We start from the raw sequence: 20,516 nt of genomic DNA on the forward strand, positions 1-20,516 counted from the left end.
TGACTAATGAACACATACACGCTGTGGATCTTACTGCTTAAATTATATCATTTGAGCTAAAAATTACACACAAATTCTTGTGTCACAGATTTTTGTATTATATACAAGTCTTTATTCTCAACTAGGTCTTTTCTCTATTGTTAATGTCATGTTTATACTGTCTTTACTTATTTATCTTACTATTTTTGTCTAGTGTAACACTGTGGGCCTAGGGAGCACTGCGATTTCAAAACCCGTGTATGACCTGTACATATGGTTTTGACAGTAAAGTTGACTTTGACTTTGATCTTCCACATTTTCCCACAGACAGAGAGGGTGTGCATCTTGAAGGTGGCTGGGTTTTTAAACTCCTCAAAACAAACCGAAAGGTTTACGGTGGATATGAGTGACTCGAGAATGCTGGTTGTTTGCACCTTGCTTTTCTCTTGCTTGTAAAATAAAATAAAAAAATCTCTCGAAAAAGATAACAGTACAAGCCTAACATCCACGCAATCGATGTTTACACCACATGTGAAGCTACGGCACCGTGAAACCCAACTATGATGTTACGCTATTTCTACATCCAATCACACTTTCTCTTACTTATCTTTCGGCCAATAGAATGCGCGGGTTCACATAAGGAACGCCCCCTACCGCCCTCCCCCCGGTTTAGTCTGTCGCTGTTCAGTGTTGTCATTTCCAAACATGTCCATTATGTTCAAAGAAGAGATTTTTCTACTTTGTCCTGAGAGTTGAATCCCGTCACAATGAGCGGCCTTTGTAGAGAAGTCGTCACTCTTCAGCTGGGACATTACTCAAACTTTGTGGGGACTCACTGGTGGAATTTACAGGTGAGGAAAGTTGTGGCGGCTAACGCTAAGCTAACCTGGCTAGCGTTAGCTTTGCATGTGTTGCCAGACTTCAGAGAGCGACTGGACTTGGACGCCTTGCCTCTGCTGCAGGAATGTGCGCTTTACGGTCTTTGTTTAACTCTCCGAGGAGGAGATGGGATATAAACAAGCTTGAGTTTGCGTACGAAAGCAACGTTAGCCGCCGGGTTTTATGGTGCTAAAGCTGCTAATTATCAAGTGTCGGGACAGCGGACAGTTTTTTTTTTTAGCATAAGATGCGGATCAAACATTTAACAGGAGAACTTAAAATACGGTTAGAGGAGAGTAAAACTTTATTGATTCCCGGGGAGAAATTGACAAGTCATCCAGCAGTGTATGAAGAAATTATACTGAACTGCAACATTAAAGAGATGCACATATTAATCCACCAATAATTATAATTCAGTATAAAAAATAATAAACAGTACTGTGTAGTAGTTTTAAGCACTTTCTTCCGCTTTTAAAAATATTTTTTATTTATCAATTATTTTCATACAAAGTGCAGTAAACAAATATATATATAGTATTTGCTGTGAGCCCCCCCTCACTTTAAATCGGCACCTGTCTCCTCAGTACACCTGCACGCGACTTTTCCAGGTAGACTGTTTGAAGCACCTTGGAGAACTCGCCACAGTTCTCCTGTGGTCGGTCTCCATGATGTTGAGATCAGGGCCCCATAAAATGTTCACAGTGCTGTATGTTAGCGTTGCTGGGCACTTTGGCCCCGCAGACACTGGCAGATAAATGGAGACGATCCTCTCTCTGTTCACAGGATGCCTCTTTATCATACGACGCAGAGACGCCACTGGGTGAGATCCAGAGTGATGTCGTGTTTCGTGAAGGACAGACTCCGGGCGGACATGTCACCTACACACCGCGTCTCATTGCCATGGATCTCAAAGGTAATTCTGTCTCTCCCTTCACTGCTTCTCGGGTGTTTATCCTGTGAGTCAGTGGGAGTATAAAACATCACGCTGTATATAACCCGGTATCTGCCTCTGTCACTCTCTTCCTATGACAGGAAGTCTTCGGACTCTGCGGCAGGAGGGACGTTTGTATGATTCAGGCAAAGACACGTCTGCCGTCACATGGTAAATGAGAGCACGTGTGTATGCTCATCGTGTGTTTACAGCTTTTAGGAAATAACATTTGCATTTTCCTTTCTTATGAACACTGCGTTTTACATGTTTGTATGGACAATTTTTGGTCTGTTTAAAATAAAAATGTGGTCTGTCTTTCAGGGAGGGAAGCCTCATGATGCATAAAGAAAGTCCTCCTACAAAGAACTCCTTTCTTGAGGATCTGGACAAGTTGGATGTGAGTCTTTATGGAGGGAAAGAAACAGGAATAGCATCTTGTATTGTTGTGAAGTTATTGATACTGTTGATTTTTGTATTGTTTAATAGGTTTATAACAATCTCATGAAAACCATTAGACAAGGCTCCAAAGCTGGATTACAGTGGTTAGTTTCCAAGCAGAACACTCTTTCTTCATCAGTAGAAAAGCTTCTTTGCTCCAAAGGTCTCCAGCAACATTTGCTTTTTTACCAGCCAAGCAGATATTCGGAGGAAAGTAGGAGCACAGGATGGTACGTTACTGTTGGAAAGAGAAAACGTGTCCACCACAGCCTGAATTCATCGAAACCTGCTTCTAAAAGTGCATTTTCACTGTGCAGTTAATGTTATTTTATTTTTGGCTCATTAGGACACAACAGGGAAATGGGCTGTTTTTTCCACTATGTGTAATTCTACAGTAGACAAACATCCTCGTGCAGTTTAGTGCTTTATCCTGACAACTGTGTTTGTTTCTAGGAGGGAGAGATACTCCCCGAGGCTGATTTCTCCTCCAGCTCCCAGCCTCAGTGCTCATGTAAGCCAGACCTTAACAAACCTGCTTTAAGCTCTGTATGAATCACACGATTTTGTGACACAGTATTGTCAAGCACAGCAGTGACCGCTCTGAAAAATCTCCCAGCAGCAGGTTCAGTGAGTGTGGATACAGTCAACAGTCGACTTGCTCAAGTCCAAAAGGGCTACAGGCTGGAGGGCCAGGTGAAGGTATGGTCCGACTTCCTCAGGATCCACCTGCACCCTCGCACCATCTCCGTCATCCACCAGTACAACCACGACGGGTAAAGTGCAATGTCAGACTTTAATGTCATTTATTTTAAATTGTGGTTACCCACCTCTGAAGGCAGACTAGTTCTTCAGTACCTGTGTTTCTCCAGCAGATGTCAGGCTTTGCTCAAATTTGGGCTTGAGATCAACGCAATAAAACAGTTTTCTCTGTAACTTATATAACTTAATGACAGGTTAAGTAAATCTGTCATTAGTCTGCAGTGATAATATTAATCAAATACAGATGTTTTTAGTGGCTACTCTGAGTCTGGACGCAGCTTGATGTTTGTATTTGTGGGTGTGAAGGGAGGCTCATCGGCTGGAGGCTTTCGGCCAGGGAGAGGCTCTCCTGCAGGGGTCAGTGCTCGAGGAGCTGGAGGACAAACTGCACTTCTTTGTAGAAGAGTGTGATTACCTTCAGGTAACTCTAATTTCACTCTTTTATCTGTAGTTATTTATTTGTTGTGTTATCATTTGTATTTGTACCATAGATATATATATATTCCACACTGCAACATACTGACATGTTCTTTGGATGAGCCCTTTCATTAGTCCTCCTGCATCCTGTTTTCCTCTCAGGGTTTCCAGGTGTTGTGTGACATCGCTGATGGCTTTGCAGGCCTGGGGTCAAAGGTCACAGAGATGCTGCAGGACTCTTACGGTGGGAGAGGCATCCTGACCTGGGGGTTTGCACCAGTCAGTCACCCAAACTCAGTGAGTCACAAACTCAGTTAACTCAGTGTCTCTCTGCAGTTTTACCATCTACTTTTACCTTGAGTTTGTATAAAAGGAGTGATTTGATTTTAATTAGATGTTTTCTAAATGGGATTCTGCACTCACATTATTATTTCTGTTTAACCAGTCTCCAGTGAAGGACTTCTACCACCTGTTAAATTGCACATTAGCGACATCCCATCTGGCCAATCACAGCTCCTTCTTCTGCCCGTTGACTCTGCGTGGTGGACTGGGCAGACGACCCTCCCCTCCCACAGCCTTCCCTCACCTCAATTATGATGTGAGGCTTTTCTTTTTAGTGTCTCACTACTTTGTTTTTCAGTCTTTTTAAGTGTTGAATGATAATGTGTGATGATCATTAAGTCACTGACATTCTTAATATTTAGATATTGTTGATTTAATTAAATTAAAAAATATACATAAAGTTGTTTAAGAAATGCAATGGAAATCAAGTGTAAAACTGTCAACTGTCATAAAACTGTTTCTCTGACCACAAATATTTAGACCTATAAAATTATAGTTCAATTTTAAGATTTTGAGTTTCGTATTTGTCTAAAGACGCCTGTTTGCCGCTGTGTTTGCTCTGTGCCAGCCCTCACAGTGGTACCACTCCAGCTCCATCTTGGCTTTGGCACTGGATGCCCTCACTGTACCTTACAGGCTGAGGAACAACAGCGTCCCCATGTGGCAGGTGGCAGACACACTGGCTGTGTCCGGGAGAAAGGTGATTTTTAATGCAGCTTCAATCCAAAACAGTCCTCACATACAGTAAAGACCTATTGCAGCATGACACATATTTGAGTTTTGCAAGATAAGTTGATTGAAATATAATAAACACAACGTTAGCCAAGGAGCACAGAACTCACGGTTGTTGGGTTTGTTTAAATTAAAGGTGGTGGCTGCTTACGGTGCCGTCCCCTTTCCCATGATGCACAGCAGCTCTCTCCCCGACGCCCTGAGTGCCTGCACCGATGCTCCGCCCTGGAAACCGCTGTCAGCTTGCTCTGAACCCGGCGACGGTCGATGCTACGGCCAGTGGGTGACACTCAAAGGCTTTGAAGGCCAGAGACTAATCAGGTCAGTGTCTTATGAATACATTTGTAATGTGCTTATCGTAACATGAACTTTATATATCATCAAGAGTCAAGTAGAGAAGGCCAGTTGTCTCATGTGTGTCTGTACAGCACATCAGTTTAACATGTTTTTTAAAAAATAATAAATTTATTTTAACCTTGAACTGAATATTTAGACTTTTTAAAGGTGCTTGTTTCATTTTACCATGGATTTGTTGCAGCTTTATGCTTTGTTAAATTGACAAAAAGAGAAAACGTGCAGGAAGTAATCATCACATTAAAAGTGAAATAATTTTCTCTCCATCAGCTCTCTGGCTCCAGGAACTAAACCACCCACTCCTCTGCACAGCCTCCACAGTGGGGAAGACGTCCTGGCGTCCTACATCAGATCTTTCTATCCTACAGCTCCTCTGTGAGTCCCTACACTGGCAAATGCTTTTTTAATTCTTCATCCCCAGCAGGAAAAAAAAAATGCATTTAAACCGTTGCCCTCTCCATCCTCCTCACTCACAGTGCGCTGCAGCTGGTGTCTACTCCCAGTAAGCTGACACCACCTTTCCCTCAGATTTTCACTCAGTCCCTCGATGCTCAGGGCTTCCTGCAGAGCCAACCCCCTCAGCCTGGCTGTGAGTATACTCGCATTTTCACTTTTTATTTGCTACTAAAACATGTTTCTCCACCTATCAATTTGTTCTGTCTCACTGAAGATGTTTTTTCTCCGATGCATCTGATAGTTTTATAAGTTTAACTCCCGTCTCTGCAGTGCCGGCCTCTGCGGTTTCATCTGTGCCCGTCTTGACGTCCCTCCAGTCTGGGTCTGCGCTCGGCACGTGGCTGTCAGAGCTGCATCGTGGTGCCAGCGCTTTTGACATCCGCCGTGTGGCCCCCAGCTTCCTCTCGCAGGGGCCCGAAATGGCCGACTACGAGGAGGCCCTGGAGCAGCTGCGCCTGCTGGCCCGGTGTTACCGAGACAACAGCGGCGGCGTGCTGCGCTCTTCCTCTGAAGAGGATGATGATGACTGACACGGACGGTTTTAAAGTCTGCTAACCCGCCTGTCTGCTTTGTTCACCAGCCTGCATGTTCTCACACAGGGAGATGAAGGGAAGCTGTGCCTCTGGTTATTGAAGGACCAGGATTGAACCTACACAGCAACAGAGAGGTGAAACGGACTGATGGATGCAAGATGCAGAAGATGAGGGAATATTGTTTAGATCTCCAGAGAGGTACATGTGTAGTGTTCGCTAACGTGATGGATGTAGCATCACACTGATGTTAAGGACTGTGGCTAAAGTTCCTCAAATGTTTAACTGTAAATGTATTTTATACTAAATGTATAGTATAAAATGACTGTATTTACATAGTACAGTCATTTTATACACACCCTATTGTGCACAGCTCTGACTATTCAGTCATGTTGACTCACAAGCACAGATGCTGACACAGTGCAGGGCACTTAGATAAATGTTCTCATTGGCTGAGTCATAACACATTACTTACTTTATCGCATTGACGTAACCCATAGTTACCTGCAGTTAGGAAAAGCAAAATGCCAATTTTATGGAAAACAAAAAAAAATAATGTGTTAAACCATCTAGAAGTGGAATCCTTGAAGCAACAGGTAATCGCAATGGGTTCGCTGTGCATTTTTCCATTTTACAAGGTGTAAGTATGTCGTCAAATATGGTTCCAAAAATAAACACACCTTCCTCACTGATTTTGGATCTGTTACTGCTACAAAAAAAACAAAAACACAACCAGTGACAAATCCCGAACAGGCATTTTTGTTTTTAATCTGAAATAAAACGATACAAGGATTTCACAAAGGTGAGGAGATGTTGGAACATGTTCCCACCCAGCATAATGACAAACAGTATGCTCCTACATTTGATTTAAAAAAAAAAAAAAAAAAAAAAGGCTAAGACACATACCATAACACCATTTAAACTTATAAAACTGAGATTGCACCCTGTTATTTTACAAACACCTCCGTATGGGATAGCTCTATTGAAAAAAAAAAAATGCTGAGTAAAAGTCAAATGAAATGGAGTAGCATGTGCATAAAAGACATTGCTCATGAGTGCCTGGTATTCTACAGCTATTTATCAAAAACAGGAGGCAGGGGTAGTGTTGTGGGGTTCGGGGAATGTAACTGGAGGACAGGGGGAGACACTGGGATAAGGGCTTGTGACAAACAGTCCAAAATCTGAACTAGGAGCGGGAACGGGAGCGAGAGCGAGACTGGGAGCGGGATTTGGAGCGGGATTCTGACCGTGAGGCAGATCGGGAGTGGGAGCGGGCTTTGGCAGGTGAGGGGGAGCGGGATTTGGACTTGGATTTAGACCTGGCTCTGGATTTGGGTTCAATGGGGCTGCGGGAACGGGAACGAGATCCCCTCTCTGGCTCACCTCCCTCGTCGTCACTCTTGGGCGGCTCGCGGCCCTTTGAGCCAGATTTCCTGGAGCGATCCTTTATTCCTGATCTAGAACGAGACCTGGAGCGAGAGCGAGATCTGGACCGGGAATCCTCCTTCTTGCCCTTCTTCCCTTCTTTCTTGCTCTTTTTGCTCTTGGGGCTGCGGCTCCTGCTGCGGTCCTTGCTCTTCTGAGCGCCGTTGCTGCGCTCCTCTTCCTCCTTCTTGCTCTTGGCCTTATTCTTCTTGCTACGAGATCGGCTGCGGGAGCGGGACGCCGCCCTGTGGACAAAATCAGAACTAAGTGTTAGAATTCATTCCTTGAGTTTGGGAAAAAAAAAATGTGGGGATAATGAGCAGTGGTATTCCCAGTTTGATATTCTGCTCTGATGGAGGTTGGATTTCTCACCTGGAGTGGGAACGGCTGCGACTGCTGCTCTCACTGCGGCTGCGGCTCTTGCGAGACCTGCGGCTCCTGGATCGGGACCTGAGAAGAAAAAATTAAGTATTCTCAGCAACAACCAGTCAGACTGCTCAGCATCCAGCTGCAGGGTTGAATCTTGTGACGTTTTTTTTTGCTAGACCAACTTCCTTTTCCTTTCTCTTATGTCAACAAGTTGTGTGACATGCAGCTAAACCTTTTGATTACTGCTCTGTTAGAAACAATGATATGCATCTGGAAGCCAGGTATAATTACAGTTGTGTGTCTCACCTGGAACGGCTGCGACTGCGAGAATAAGAGCGACGGCGTCTGGCTCCAGGGCGGTCCTCAATGAGCCGGATCTTTCTGCCGTTCACCTCTGTGCCGTCCAGCTTCTCCAGAGCCCTCTTCATGTCCGAGTAGAGCCTGAACTCTATGACCCCCTCATTCCTCCGGCCCTTGTGGGTGTCGGCGTAAGTCACCTCCCCTGCCTGCCTCATGTAGTCCTACAGAGAAATGCAAACAAACAGAGAAAATGATGAACTTGCTTGTCATGTCAACTTGTATCTGTTTTGGAAATGCAACATCAATAAAAACAGCAGAAGAATTGTGAGAATTTAAGTGAGGAAAAAAGAAAACTTCATACCTTCAGGTCCTGCCAGCTGCAACGGCTGGAAAGATTCTCAACAATGAGCCGGTAATCTGTCCTTATAGGCGGACCGTATCTGTCTCTTCCCCAGCGCCCATATCCACCTTTCAAGGCAACAAGGAAAGAACAGGGAAATGAGGACCAAACAGAACCCGAGACTTTGCAGTTACACTAAACTCCAAGCTACACGCTACAAAATATATCAATATTCACTTGGGAAAAGGAAACAAAGAAGGGGAAAAACAAAGGTTTAAAAAAAAATACAAAAAAGAGAAAAAAAATCATTAAATCCTTAAAGGAAAAAACCTAATTATTTATTCCTATAAGCTGACAGCTTTATTTAAAAACCTAAGCCTATACAACACAATTTTAGCTTTTTCAATTTTGGTAAGAAGTTCAATAGGCCTATTTTCTAAAGAAAAAAATTAAATCAAATTCAAAAACATAACTGATCGAGGAAGTACTTACGGTGAACTAAATCAAGTTTCTAAGCTAGCCTCTCTAACAACATTTCACTGTTACAAAACATGTTCTGTTTTCAGGCACCTATAAGAGCTGAACCCACATCTGTTCCTAACCCCATGGCATCCTCACCACCCGACCTGGGCCTAATGGGAAAAGCGGTCTTCATTCACAATGGCTCCCTTTTTTGGTCTGCCCAGGGGCCCAGAATGGTCAAACCACACTCTTGGAAAGGGGGGACACCATGGCCAGCAATAGGGGCAGGCAGTCAGCAAAGGACTCTTTCAATTAAAACATTGAGGTTCTTTGTTAAATCTTTACCTTTAAATTGACAGTCATTTTTAAATAAAATAAAAAATGGAATAAGACATCAATAGATTACAAGATATTTGACAGTCAGTTATTTTACAGTATTAAAATTAAGACAGTTATATTCCTTTCCATCAATAAGCCATTTCCCCATCACATATTCACACATAGCTGCATTTTCCAATCCATCATATGGAAAACCAAGATTTTTCAAGTCATTGGTGGCTCTGGTGCACACAAATTTAATCAAGGTATTTACTGATAAGGAAACCTCCCCCACACTTGCTGTTGTTTCACAGATACGACCTGTGACGTGTTGTAGAGAGCTCTGTTCATACACTGTTTGCTCATGTATTTGCAAGACAATATAAAACAAAACTGCCACATTGGAATGACCTATTCAGAAACTGAGACACACCCGCATGTTAAGCAACACCTGGACGGCTCATTGAGACCACAACAATAGAGAATACTGATGAATTTAAGATTGTGGATGTGGATGAGTGCGTGCAGCTCAAAGATAATCAAAAACTGAAATGAAAACAGAGTTTCAGAATCAAATGTGTCTGAAAGGTATCACAACCACTAGGATATAAATTGAATGCACATCAGCCACCAAGGACAAGCTTAAAATGTTTGCCCCTTTGAAATTTAGATCAATGACTCCCTGTAACGAATGAAATTCCTCACCAATGACATTATTCAAGTGGAATAATAACAATGCTTTTTTTGGACACTTACTCCTTCCACCATAGCCTCCATCGCGACGGGGTCCCTTGGTGTGCTCCACAATGACCCTTTCTCCACACAGCTCTTTGCCGTTCAGGTCATACACAGCATCGTCTGCATCGCGGGGGTCATCAAATTCAACAAACCCATACCTATTAAGGAAAAGAGGACACGTTTAACACTCACTTACAACAATGGATGTTATTAAAACAAAAGACCAAGAGGTCAGATGTGCATGAACCTCACATGAACCGGCTAAACATCACGTTAATCTACACAGCGTCAAATATGATATGTAACGTTGTCAACAACAACAGGCAGACACTACAAAATACTAAAGCGAGCCAAAAAGGTCTTCCTAAGCAGTGGTTTCAATGTTACCGGCAGGCAAAACCAAAACATAATCAGAACAAAAGCATCAAATCCTCACGGTTGAGAAAAGTGAAATTTAAATAGTTAATGGGATGTAGCAATATAGTTCCAGGCCTCATTACTACCTCAGAAGCTGACGGACACAGAACCTAAACAGGAAGGATGTGCCTGTAACTGAAACTATTTTGCAACGCATTTTGCAAGATAATGCACATTAATAGTACACAGTTCATCCAGTGTGCAGTCTTTTCACATGGCAGTGACTGATCTTACACTTGTATAGATAACGGATTGCTTGTAATACACACAGCCGCCTGTGACATTGCCACGTCTAACATTAGCTACCGCTAGCCGTGGCCGAGTTACGGGAGAAGACCATACCGAAGCCCGCCAACACCAGCCTTTATTTTAGCATAATAACATAAAAAAGTACTGTAGCAAATGGAATACCTCGCTGTACGATAAAAAAATACACATTTTCGACGGCTGTGGTTGGTGAATGTTTAACTAGCAGGCCCGCTGCAATCAACAAGGCCTAGACTGCATGTTGTGTTCACGGCGCGGCCTGCGCGGATGTTAGCTTAAACAAAAATGGACACAAAAAAAGAGATAGCTTTAACGTTACCCATTTTTCAGATCGACTTCCAGTATCTTCCCGTAGCCTTTGAAGAACCTCTCCACGTCCTTTTCTCTGGCTCTGTAGCTCAGCCGTCCGATATACACCCTCGACATCGTGTTAGCTTCTGTGCGCTACCGAAGTGTGGGCCCCGACGAAACCGAGCGAGCACACACAGAGGAGGCGCGAGGCTGCGGAGACGCATACACGCGCTCCTGCGATACAATAGGTCGCGACGGCAGGGGGCGTGCCTCCTGGCTGATAGGGTTATTCCACCCTGAGTTTAGTCTATCAGGTAAACCTTTGCCTACAGGCCCAAGACTATCTCCCAGTCAGAGCTGAGCTATACCTTCTCAGTGACTACAATAGCTACCTTTACTAGCAACCTAGTTGACATGACATTTATAGACCAGTGAAACAGTAGGAGCCATGAATGTATTATGTATTTTTTTCTATTAGTAAGGTTAAGGGATATTGTTTGTTTTTCTGTTTATTAGGATATTTTTTATGTGATCATGTTGATTAGGGGGGTAGCGGGTCACACGGTTATGGGCGTGTTTATTAATTAATTTCACCTGTTGGTCTGTTTTGTTTTTTTTTTTGAGAGAGAGAAAGAGAGCGGGTGGGACGCAGTATTTTTTGACCGCTAATTTTCTTTCATCACTGAGATTATTTTGGTTAAATTTTGGAGCACGTTATCATGAGATGATTATCTTTCGTCTGTTAATAAACTGTTAAATTTAGGTTCGAAGTCTCAGTGGATTTTTTTTGTAGTGCGTCAGACAATAGGGCCCATCTCCTGTCTCTCAGCCACTCTTAGGACTGCGAAGTCACTACAGAAACTGCGAAAAGAGTTTTTTTTAAACAGGGCATTGACTTCGAATCAGATCTTGGTGACAGTCACCTGACATTTTTTGAGTCCAAAGTGAACTGTATTAATCTGGTTGACTAAATTGACTAATTTTGTTAGCTTTAAAACTCGATGATATTCAGTTTACCGTCTAGTATCAGTAGTTATTGACATCTGCGAGGTTTGAACGAGACTATTGTTGGCATTTGTTTGGTGTCCTAAGGAAAAAAAAAAAAACTGGAGTTAATAAATCGATAAACCGTTTCAGGTCTAGGTTCAAGCATGTTGGGGGTAACTTGAAAATTTAAACCTTGCCATCCCGGATTTTGCGACCCGTCATTACACGTGTAAACCGCGGTGGGCGGAGTTAACAGTTGAACAGACAGGAAACTTTACAAACACACCAGCCACTCTCAACTATAGGAGTTTTAGCTTTTCAGGCAAACGCTTTTCACACAAACAATGCCCGCGACGTTTTAACATTACTCTGGTGGAGTGGGCTGACGCTGTTTCTCAAATGTGAAAGTCTAGACAACTTTGTCTTCAATGGGTTGAAAGGCGTGGAGTCGGTTTTGTGGCGAAATAACGGTGCACGACGTTAGCTGGATGCTAGCTTCACAGCAACAGGTCGGTCGGTTGGTCAGCTAGCGACAGGGCTCGGTCATGGAGCGCTCTTCTTTTTCTAAATATTCCTGGATCGACTTTGTCTTCTCCGTGATCGGAGTGTGCACTTTCCTTGTGGACTGGGGCTCGGACGTATGGGTGGCCACGGAGTTTTACTTCCGCGGGGACTTTTTCTGGTTCGGGGTGCTGGTCGGCCTCATGGTCCTGTCCTCTGTCGTGGTCCAAATGTTCAGCTGGTTCTGGTTCAAGTACGACCGAGAGCTGCCGGGGTTCTGCACTCAGATCGGAGCTGGAACCATACTCTTTGGGAATAAAGTGAAGCTCTCCTGCCTGTTGCATGTGCTGCAGCTGGGTTTCTTTTGCAGGTAAGCCGGTTACCGCGCTAATAAATCTCTAATATCAGTTAAATAAAAAATAATAAATCCAGATTTTACACAGATAATCAATCGATTGGTTGATTATAACCTTATAGCAGGTATTGTAGCTTAAATTCTTAATCTTTGCTGTAATCAAACAGTTCTCAGGACTGTCAATTATAGTCTTACTGGAGGTGTTTTTTTTTTCAATATGTTTAAAGTGTTTCACCAAAAGGCTGCATGCAATCAAGTCTCAAGTCTCTGAAATAAAGCTCAAATCTCTAGGCTAATGATCTTTTTTTTTTTTTACTATAAGTTTATCTGCCCATTATTCTCTTGATTGATCGCTGAGTCCATAAAATGATAGAAAATGGTGAAAAATGTCCAATGGCATCAAATGTCTTATATACATCTTTTTTAAAAAAAACTGTCCTCAAAATAATTTTATTACGCCTTCACTACATTGGTATTTCTCTCCACCACAGAAGCTCAGGCAAGCAAGAAACAACATTTGACATGTGACATCTGTGATCTTAAATGTAAATGACAGGTGTGGCAGTTTGCAGATCCAAGTCATCGCAAATCCACGAGTTACAGGAGAACCGAAAGCTAAATTGCACAAACAATGAGCTAATGATGTATGACGAGCTGAAAACGTGAGTGACATGAGTTAGTACTGTTGAGGACACTTAATGCTTCATGCCAGGTTGCTTCTTTTCTTTGTAAAAGGGTATTTCTAGCTGCATGGATTTGGTATGTGTTTTGCAACAGCCCTTGTCTGACACATTCATCTGTTTAGGCACATCTCTGCCATACGCCAAGGCTTCAGGGTTTGGTGGCGGAAACAGGAAGGGTCAGAGTACGCTGTTTACTTGACACATGACCTCAGCATGCTCCGACTCATTGAGACGTTCTGTGAGAGTGCTCCTCAGCTGACCCTGATGATCTATGTCATGCTGCGCACCAACAAGGCCAGGATTGTTCAGTGTGAGTTCCTATTTAGCTTTATTTACTTCCACGTTTACAAAAAAAACAGCAAACCACAGCAGTGGATTGTCTTTCATGTGTGAGTCCAAGATTGCTACACAGTTGACAGGGGCTTTTTTTAGAGCACACTGTCAGGGTTGTGGGAAGTCATGACATACCACAAATGTGGGTTATGTTAACTTCCCCTATGTAGGCACATACATTGACCGTTTCACTTCTGTTTTTGCAGTTGTGAGCATTGCTGCCTCGACCACCTCCATAGCCTGGATGGTGGTTGATTATCACCGGTCTCTGCGCTCCTTCCTCCCAGACAAAGCCAAGCAGACCTGTGGTTCCTCTTTGATCTACTTCCTGTGGAACCTGCTGCTAATCGCTCCACGTGTGGCAGCCCTCGCCCTGTTTGCTTCGGTCCTGCCCGAGCTGATCGCTGTCCACTTTCTCATGCTTTGGCTTGTCTTTGTTTCATGGGTGTGGCAACAGAAGACATACTTCATGGACAGCGTGGGTGGTGAGTGGCTCTACCGGGCCACTGTAGGACTCATTTGGTACTTCAGCTGGTTTAACGTAGCAGAGGGTCAGACTCGTGGCAGGAGCCTCATCTACCATTCCTTCATCACCACTGATGGAGGAATCCTGCTGGTGACCTGGTGGTGTTACAGGGACCCTGTCCAGAGTGAGTCATATGCCCTCGCTCTGATAATTGCTCTACCTCTCACCTATCTCCTGGGCCTTCTCTTCAAAGCGCTCTACTACTGCTGCTTTCACCCCAAACTGTGGAGACCCCCGATGAGGGACCCAGGACTGCCTGTTGATCTGCCTGATGCAGAAGTGTCCTTTAGAGACGTTTCCATCCAGGACGGCACACCGTCCTCCCAGCTTCTCAACAAACGAATGGCCTATCATTCTGCTCGTTTTTACTCCGAGCAGAGAGCCAATAGGAAGACTGATAACACAAACAGAGCAGAGTTATCACTTCTGTGATGTCTGTGTGTCTCAACCCCAGCTATATACTACTGATAAATGTTACCTTCAGTGGTGGTGATGGAGAGCTGTCCATCTCCATCAGCCCGATTCTAGACTCTTTCCTATATGTGCTGCAATTTCATCAGACTCTTAGTTTACTTTAAACCAGCATAAAGGCTCAAAAACACTACTTGAAACAAGAAGTGATATAGATAAAATCCTTTTCTCAGTGCATGTAATTTCACATCATGATATCAGTATACACATGTTGCAATAGAGTAAATTCCTGGAAAATCAGGTGGAAAAACAGTTAAAATAACCAGAAAGGAATGTCTGTTTTTGCCAGACAAATCCAGGGACTTCATCACATAAATACCATATAAAAATCTAATGTTACTATAAAGCAGTTCTGTATTGATTTGCCACGGTGGCATTGAACACCCAGAAATATTAAAAGGTCAGCTACCACAATGTAAATGTTATGGAAAGAAAACCTCTGTTTACAAATTAATTTTATCTCACAGCATTCAGTGCAATACCTCTGAACTTTAAATAAGGGTAATTTGATAAGCTAAGTTTAGTAAAATGCTATATACATTTGATTTTCAGCAAGCAAATGTATAATACTGTCTTTACACATGGAGTACATTTTAAATGTTAAAAAACGGGAGGAGGAAAACCGATTTTTTTCATACTCACCATATTGCCAAGGGTTTGTTGTTGTTGTTGTTGTGATCACTTTGTATTTCCAAAATTTGTAAGAACCAAGAAAATAACCCTGCTTTTTAAGCAACAGTAAAATAACAAACAGAACAAAATATTTGGTAAGTGATCAGAAATATATATAAGAATAATCTGGACATTATCTGGAATTTATTAAGTTTCACAAATTAAATTTGACGAAATTTAGAATTAGTTCACAGAAATCACTATGATCAGATTAGCAAAGGGTTCACATGACAGCAAGAGGTATTATAATGTGTGTGTTGTGCTTTTGGGTTGTGTTACAGCTGCTACCACTGGACTTTGAATGTAGATTTGACCATAAGCTTGACTTTAATAATTTTCTATGTTACTGTGATTTCCTAACAGCTGTTTTACACCATTTGACAAGATGCTGGTTTTTATCGTGATTATATTTATGGTGTAAAACATGTTTAGGTCAAATGCTGATTATTGACATGTTAGCCAAAGAACTGGTCAGACATATTTGACAACAGATGACATCACTCTACCAGATACTATCATTCTCACATCCATGAGTTCATGAGTTTTTGTTTTTCTAGTTAAAATGTGACACGGAGCAAAAGTTTTTTTTTTTTTTTTTTTTAAACTTTAGTATCAGTTCTGACTGATCAAAGTCCACTTTTCTTTCGGTGTGTTGAGTAATACTGTTCTACACTTAGACAATCAGCATTATTCTAGATGGAGTCGGTTTAATTCAAATCTCTTTAGGTCTTAGAAGTTTGTTCACGTCTGCATTGTTGTTGATTTACATGTTATTTTTACGTCAAACCTCTTTCGTGTCAGAAATTCATGTCAGAAGTGTTTGTACAAAGTGTTGCAGATCCAGTTCATTTCTACATACTCTTCTGAAACCAGAAGTTCACTACCGCTTGTTCTTATTTACCTCATTTGCCTGGTGCAGTTATTAAACCAATAACAACGGTGAATTACTTGAATTTTCGGTTTTAATCTGTGTATTTCTGTTCCATAGACACTTGAGGAAACAGACTGCAGACAGTATTTGATTTGCATGATGTTTTACAGCTGTTTTTTTTTTCTTTTTCATTAAAGCAAAAAGTAAATGGGGGATACTAAACAGCTTTACTGCAGTATGCCTGTAGCCTTTTAGGTGCTCAAGGGGTATACTGTAGGAGGGGCCAAAAACTTTAAACACTCCTCTTTTTCTTACTTTCGTTTGTCTTTCAAACACACTGTGGTTAAGTGTAGGCACTGACAAGATTTGTCTGCTCCAGCATGTAGCAGCCCTTTGAGCGGGCAGTTACAGAGATTCATGTGAACTGTATTTTGGCAGACACCATGGTTGTGTTTGAGTATTCTCGTGTGGATTTCCTCTTCACTTGTCTTGGTCTGGTGTTTTTACTGCTTGACATAGGGCTGGACATTTTTGCAGCTGTGTCTTTCTACCAGGAGAAGGAGTATGTAAGCCTCGGTATCCTGACGCTGTTCCTTCTGGGCTCGTCGGTGCTTGTCCAGGCTTACAGCTGGCTGTGGTATCGCTACGAGGACTTTAGAAGGGAGACAAAGGTTGAGGGCTGCCTGAGCCGGTGCCAGCTCATGCTTTTCCATGTGCTCCAACTGGGAATCTACTTCAGGTTGTGTAAACATTGTTTTTTATGATAATCTTGCTCGTGTGGATGCAGGGAGCTAAGCTGTTGTTCATGTGGGAACTCCACCCTGATTTTCACTGGCATGTTCATGAAAATGGTTCCATTTACAGGAAAACCAAGGAAATGAGATAATCATCTGAAAGTAACAGCTGTGCCGCACAATCATGCAGATTGGGAGGGTGTGCGTAGTGTGTAATGTCATGGGATGTCATGTCATGTTTGGGAATGCCAGTGACAGTACAGGGTTAAGTAACAGAAGAAAACATAACTATGGATTACATAACCTGTTTCAATTCCCCTAAAGGCCACACAGAGAACACAGGATATTTTCTCCAAACATTTGCCTTTTTTTTATGTGTGGAGGGAGTTTTTCTGTTTATTTAGACTTGTTTTCCTTGCATACCGGAGCCAAACGTTTTGGAGCACTTTGTTTCCCAAATTGTCACATCATGAGGGTAAAACTGGTTTGTGTCGAAACCAGATTGGCTCCTTTTCATGTATCAATACATTCTGTAATACAAGTATACTCATATCTGGATTAAGCTTTTGGCGGGAATGGGTGCAAAAATTTGTTGTTGGGCCCCAGTTTACCTCCACTGTACATGGCAGTTTGATTATTTGTGTAAATTTCTAACACATTTGTGATTAATCAGAATATAAAGACCCAAACGACAGGGAGCAAACCTGAGCCTTTTGAGGCCCCTGGGGGTCTGGGGTTTCTGGTTTGTGCCTTGCATTAGTAATCCAATTCAATAAACAGTCATTGCGATGGGATTAAATGTTTGTTTGCCATCTCACAACCTTTCCTTCTCAGGCACGCAGGCGTCATGGAGATTTCTGTACTCAGCTTTTTCACAAGCAGAGACTACCCCTCTGACGTCGCTGTGTATCTGAGCCATGATCTCAGCATGCTGCGGCTCATAGAGACGTTTTCAGAGAGCAGCCCTCAGTTCGTCCTCATGCTCACTATCATTCTGCAGCGGGGTGAGCTCGACCTTGTCACAGGTGCAGCACGTCACTCATATATATTGACTGGAGTAATGAGCGACTACAGGGCTCAAGAATGAATGAATAAAGTACTGAATGAATAAAGGAAGAAAAAATCTATTACTAAATTTGAAATAAGATTCAAGTGCTGAAGTAAAAAATACACATTGAAGGCTATGCTGAGTCTTTAAAGGGGCCGTTCACCCAAATTCAGCAGTAAAGTGTAGCTAAGTACATTCACTCTAACTTAAGCAGTATTTAGATGTTTATAGTATTTTATGCTTTTATTTTCATTTTACTTTCTACTTCTGCTTGACTACATTTCAGAGGAGAATATTTAATTTTTACTCCACTACAGCTGTAATCACTATTGATTTCACAGATTCATATTTTACATACACAACATGTGATCTGAGAAAGATTACTCAACTAAAGGCCTGAGAAAGAGGGAACTTCCTGTTGCCTTAGGTGGATTCCGAGCTCTGCAGTTCAGTCATGTCTAGACCTCAGTCATTCATCCCTTTGTCAGATGTTGCGGTCTCTCTAACAATGACCCCTTCTCCTCCTCAGTGTTAAAGGCCCTTGGATCGGCCTCAGCCATCGCCCTCACTGTAACCACCTACCACCGCTCCCTCCGCTCCTTCCTGCCCAAAAAGGAAAACCAGCAGTTCTTCTCGTCGGTGGTCTACTTTTTCTGGAACCTGTTTCTCATATTGCCTCGCCTCATCGCCCTCGCCCTCTTCGCCTCCGTGCAGCCCTGCTTCATCTTTACCCACTTTATTTGCTCTTGGTTGGTTTTGTTCTTCTTTGCCTGGCGATCCAAGACGGACTTTATGGAGTGCCCCTGTGGTGAATGGCTTTACCGAGCCACTGTAGGCCTCATTTGGTATTTCGCCTGGTTTAATGTGGTCGAGGGGAGGACGAGGTACAGGACTCTGTTCTACCATGGGTACATTCTGGCTGATGTTTCCCTCCTCTGCGGCCTGTGGTACTGGAAGATGAGCACAGAACCGCCTGATTTTGAAATCCCACACTCATATGCCATAATCACTGCTGTCAGTGTTGTTGCCCTTTACATCTTTGGACTCATAATTAAAATGATATATTATAAGTGCTACCATCCAAACCTTGCCAAAGGGGAGCTGAAAGGGGTCACAACTGAGTCCCAAACTGGAGACTCTTTGCCGATGATGATGATGGCCTTGTATTCTGAAGATGTGGTGGACATGGCTGTGTTCAAAAATGGCTTACCTTATCAGCCTGTGGCCATGATGAGGCACATAGATACAGATTTGGCAGATCGTAACTTGCCAAGCCCAAGCCTAAGCCCAACGGCACCCAGCACTGAACGCTGCAATAAAAGAATGAGGAAGCTGGCCGAGACCTTCTACTCCTGACCCGCATCACTTGACATTCACAGGACATATAGATCAGAAAGAGACTGAGTCATGCAGACTTCTGTCAGCATGTCAGCTTAAGCAAGATCATGGGGCTGTGTGGGATTGAGGTCTATGACCTGATCGACCACTGATACAATCCCACGAGACACTGCTGGCGTTTAAGTCACGATTGCTTTATCCTCGCAGGCACTTTCTGCACTGCATTAACTGGTGCTGCTCTCTTCCAAAGCATGTGAAGCTGCCAACCATGTTTTAAATGTGTTTTCCTTGTAAAGGATGGGTTCTCATTTTTAAAAAAAAAGTCTGCCTTAAAACAATACTCACTTGCCCATATGTACTTTGAAAGTGTTTTTGGTTGCTGTAATTATTCCTCCTGCTCATTCTGGCCGTGAAGAGATCTATTTTTCTTCAGTTGTTACCAAGGGGGGAGTAGTAGGTTTCAACAGTGAGGATCACTTCCGCGTTCAAAAAGCTGCAGTTCCTCGGCTGCTGCTGGGGGCTGGCTCCAGCAATTCTCCATTGACCCCCATGTTAAATTAGCCAACTTTACAGCCTAAAAAAAAACATATTTACAGCCTGGTACGTTTTTTTGTTTTTGGTTTCTATTGCTAGTTTCCACCTCCGTGAACACTGTGGGGGAGGGAGGTTTAGTGTTATTTAGGCTTTAAATTCTTACATAAATTGCCGCGTGGTTATGTTGAGTGACATCCTCCATAGACAGGAACTGGCAGTTAGCTTTTTGCTAAAGCATCGGCTGGGCTAGGCGGCTACCTCCAGCGGTTGACAGGGGCTGCAGTGTCCGTGTTTGTTTGCCAATGTTCGGATATGTTTTTGTGACAATATGGCTTTTGTAGTGTAGACTGTACTAACCGGCCGTCGAAGGAGTCTGTTGCAGTTTTTTCGGTAAGTAAATTTCTCCCTATTTTACCTGCATGTTTGCACTAATTAGCATGTGTTAGCATATTTTGCCGCTGGCTTATGACTTAATTGCCGACTTATGGTCGCTGCTGATACAGATAGAGGACCGGAGCAGCTAATGTTAGGAAGGATGTTGCGGTGTGTTCCGTGCTGTCAGAGTCCGTTTATTGCGGGAATACTAGGCTACAATTTTATTTGGTCTCATTTTTTCTGTTTAAAAAGTCCGACATTGCATGGACAGAGCAGCTCCGTCAGTAAGCGGCTGCTGTTGTTTGTGTGCTGCTGTAACTGTAAGTGGATGGTAGATGGAGGCT

The 20,516-nt window shown here is 42.9% G+C and overlaps 4 protein-coding genes across 6 annotated transcripts; 3 read left to right on the forward strand and 1 right to left on the reverse strand.

Annotated features, from left to right (window-relative positions):
* The first annotated feature begins 650 nt into the window (after positions 1 to 650).
* msto1 (misato mitochondrial distribution and morphology regulator 1) lies at positions 651 to 6,711 on the forward strand. Its single transcript, XM_041053071.1, has 14 exons — positions 651 to 830; positions 1,642 to 1,771; positions 1,891 to 1,960; positions 2,111 to 2,186; positions 2,681 to 2,738; positions 2,847 to 3,000; positions 3,293 to 3,407; positions 3,566 to 3,700; positions 3,849 to 4,001; positions 4,314 to 4,445; positions 4,614 to 4,798; positions 5,102 to 5,206; positions 5,308 to 5,420; positions 5,558 to 6,711. Exons 1-14 carry the CDS (start codon positions 747 to 749, stop codon positions 5,815 to 5,817), a joined length of 1,770 nt encoding a protein of 589 aa, XP_040909005.1. The 5' UTR covers positions 651 to 746; the 3' UTR covers positions 5,818 to 6,711.
* Positions 6,566 to 10,945, reverse strand: srsf4 (serine and arginine rich splicing factor 4). Of its 2 annotated transcripts, XM_041053073.1 has the most exons (6): positions 10,773 to 10,945; positions 9,788 to 9,927; positions 8,273 to 8,379; positions 7,918 to 8,132; positions 7,615 to 7,692; positions 6,566 to 7,487 (listed from the first exon to the last, which is right to left on the reverse strand). In XM_041053073.1, exons 1-6 carry the CDS (start codon positions 10,877 to 10,879, stop codon positions 7,004 to 7,006), a joined length of 1,131 nt encoding a protein of 376 aa, XP_040909007.1. In that variant the 5' UTR covers positions 10,880 to 10,945; the 3' UTR covers positions 6,566 to 7,003. The 2 variants fall into 2 exon arrangements, with proteins under 2 accessions (XP_040909007.1, XP_040909008.1); XM_041053074.1 differs by lacking the exons at positions 9,788 to 9,927; positions 10,773 to 10,945 and adding an exon at positions 8,822 to 8,873.
* A 1,322-nt stretch (positions 10,946 to 12,267) lies between these two features.
* On the forward strand, positions 12,268 to 14,561 carry xkr8.3 (XK, Kell blood group complex subunit-related family, member 8, tandem duplicate 3). Its single transcript, XM_041053403.1, has 3 exons — positions 12,268 to 12,602; positions 13,393 to 13,580; positions 13,810 to 14,561. The coding sequence occupies exons 1-3, from the start codon at positions 12,277 to 12,279 to the stop codon at positions 14,559 to 14,561; spliced, it is 1,266 nt and encodes a 421-aa protein (XP_040909337.1). The 5' UTR covers positions 12,268 to 12,276.
* Positions 14,562 to 16,467: 1,906 nt separating this feature from the next.
* LOC121191932 (XK-related protein 8-like) lies at positions 16,468 to 19,853 on the forward strand. 2 transcript variants are annotated; one of them, XM_041053401.1, is made up of 3 exons: positions 16,468 to 16,882; positions 17,712 to 17,902; positions 18,455 to 19,853. In XM_041053401.1, exons 1-3 carry the CDS (start codon positions 16,587 to 16,589, stop codon positions 19,279 to 19,281), a joined length of 1,314 nt encoding a protein of 437 aa, XP_040909335.1. In that variant the 5' UTR covers positions 16,468 to 16,586; the 3' UTR covers positions 19,282 to 19,853. The 2 variants fall into 2 exon arrangements, with proteins under 2 accessions (XP_040909335.1, XP_040909336.1); XM_041053402.1 differs by having other exon boundaries at positions 17,712 to 17,881.
* Positions 19,854 to 20,516: the final 663 nt, after the last annotated feature.

This window comes from Toxotes jaculatrix, chromosome 13, assembly GCF_017976425.1.
Source record: "Toxotes jaculatrix isolate fToxJac2 chromosome 13, fToxJac2.pri, whole genome shotgun sequence".
Taxonomy (NCBI): Eukaryota; Metazoa; Chordata; class Actinopteri; family Toxotidae; genus Toxotes; species Toxotes jaculatrix.

Coding starts and splice junctions, on each gene's coding strand:
- LOC121191932 (XM_041053401.1), top strand. CDS start 16,587: ATGGTTGTGTTTGAGTATTCTCGTGTGGATTTCCTCTTCACTTGTCTT. Junction 16,883..17,711: donor CAACTGGGAATCTACTTCAG/GTTGTGTAAACA, acceptor TTTCCTTCTCAG/GCACGCAGGCGTCATGGAGA. Junction 17,903..18,454: donor TGAGCTCGACCTTGTCACAG/GTGCAGCACGTC, acceptor TCTCCTCCTCAG/TGTTAAAGGCCCTTGGATCG.
- xkr8.3 (XM_041053403.1), top strand. CDS start 12,277: ATGGAGCGCTCTTCTTTTTCTAAATATTCCTGGATCGACTTTGTCTTC. Junction 12,603..13,392: donor CAGCTGGGTTTCTTTTGCAG/GTAAGCCGGTTA, acceptor TCATCTGTTTAG/GCACATCTCTGCCATACGCC. Junction 13,581..13,809: donor CAAGGCCAGGATTGTTCAGT/GTGAGTTCCTAT, acceptor CTGTTTTTGCAG/TTGTGAGCATTGCTGCCTCG.
- srsf4 (XM_041053073.1), bottom strand. CDS start 10,879: ATGTCGAGGGTGTATATCGGACGGCTGAGCTACAGAGCCAGAGAAAAG. Junction 8,380..9,787: donor TGGAGGCTATGGTGGAAGGA/GTAAGTGTCCAA, acceptor TTGCCTTGAAAG/GTGGATATGGGCGCTGGGGA. Junction 7,693..7,917: donor CGCAGTCGCAGCCGTTCCAG/GTGAGACACACA, acceptor TTTTCTTCTCAG/GTCCCGATCCAGGAGCCGCA.
- msto1 (XM_041053071.1), top strand. CDS start 747: ATGAGCGGCCTTTGTAGAGAAGTCGTCACTCTTCAGCTGGGACATTAC. Junction 2,187..2,680: donor AGGATCTGGACAAGTTGGAT/GTGAGTCTTTAT, acceptor GTTTGTTTCTAG/GAGGGAGAGATACTCCCCGA. Junction 5,207..5,307: donor TTCTATCCTACAGCTCCTCT/GTGAGTCCCTAC, acceptor CCTCACTCACAG/TGCGCTGCAGCTGGTGTCTA.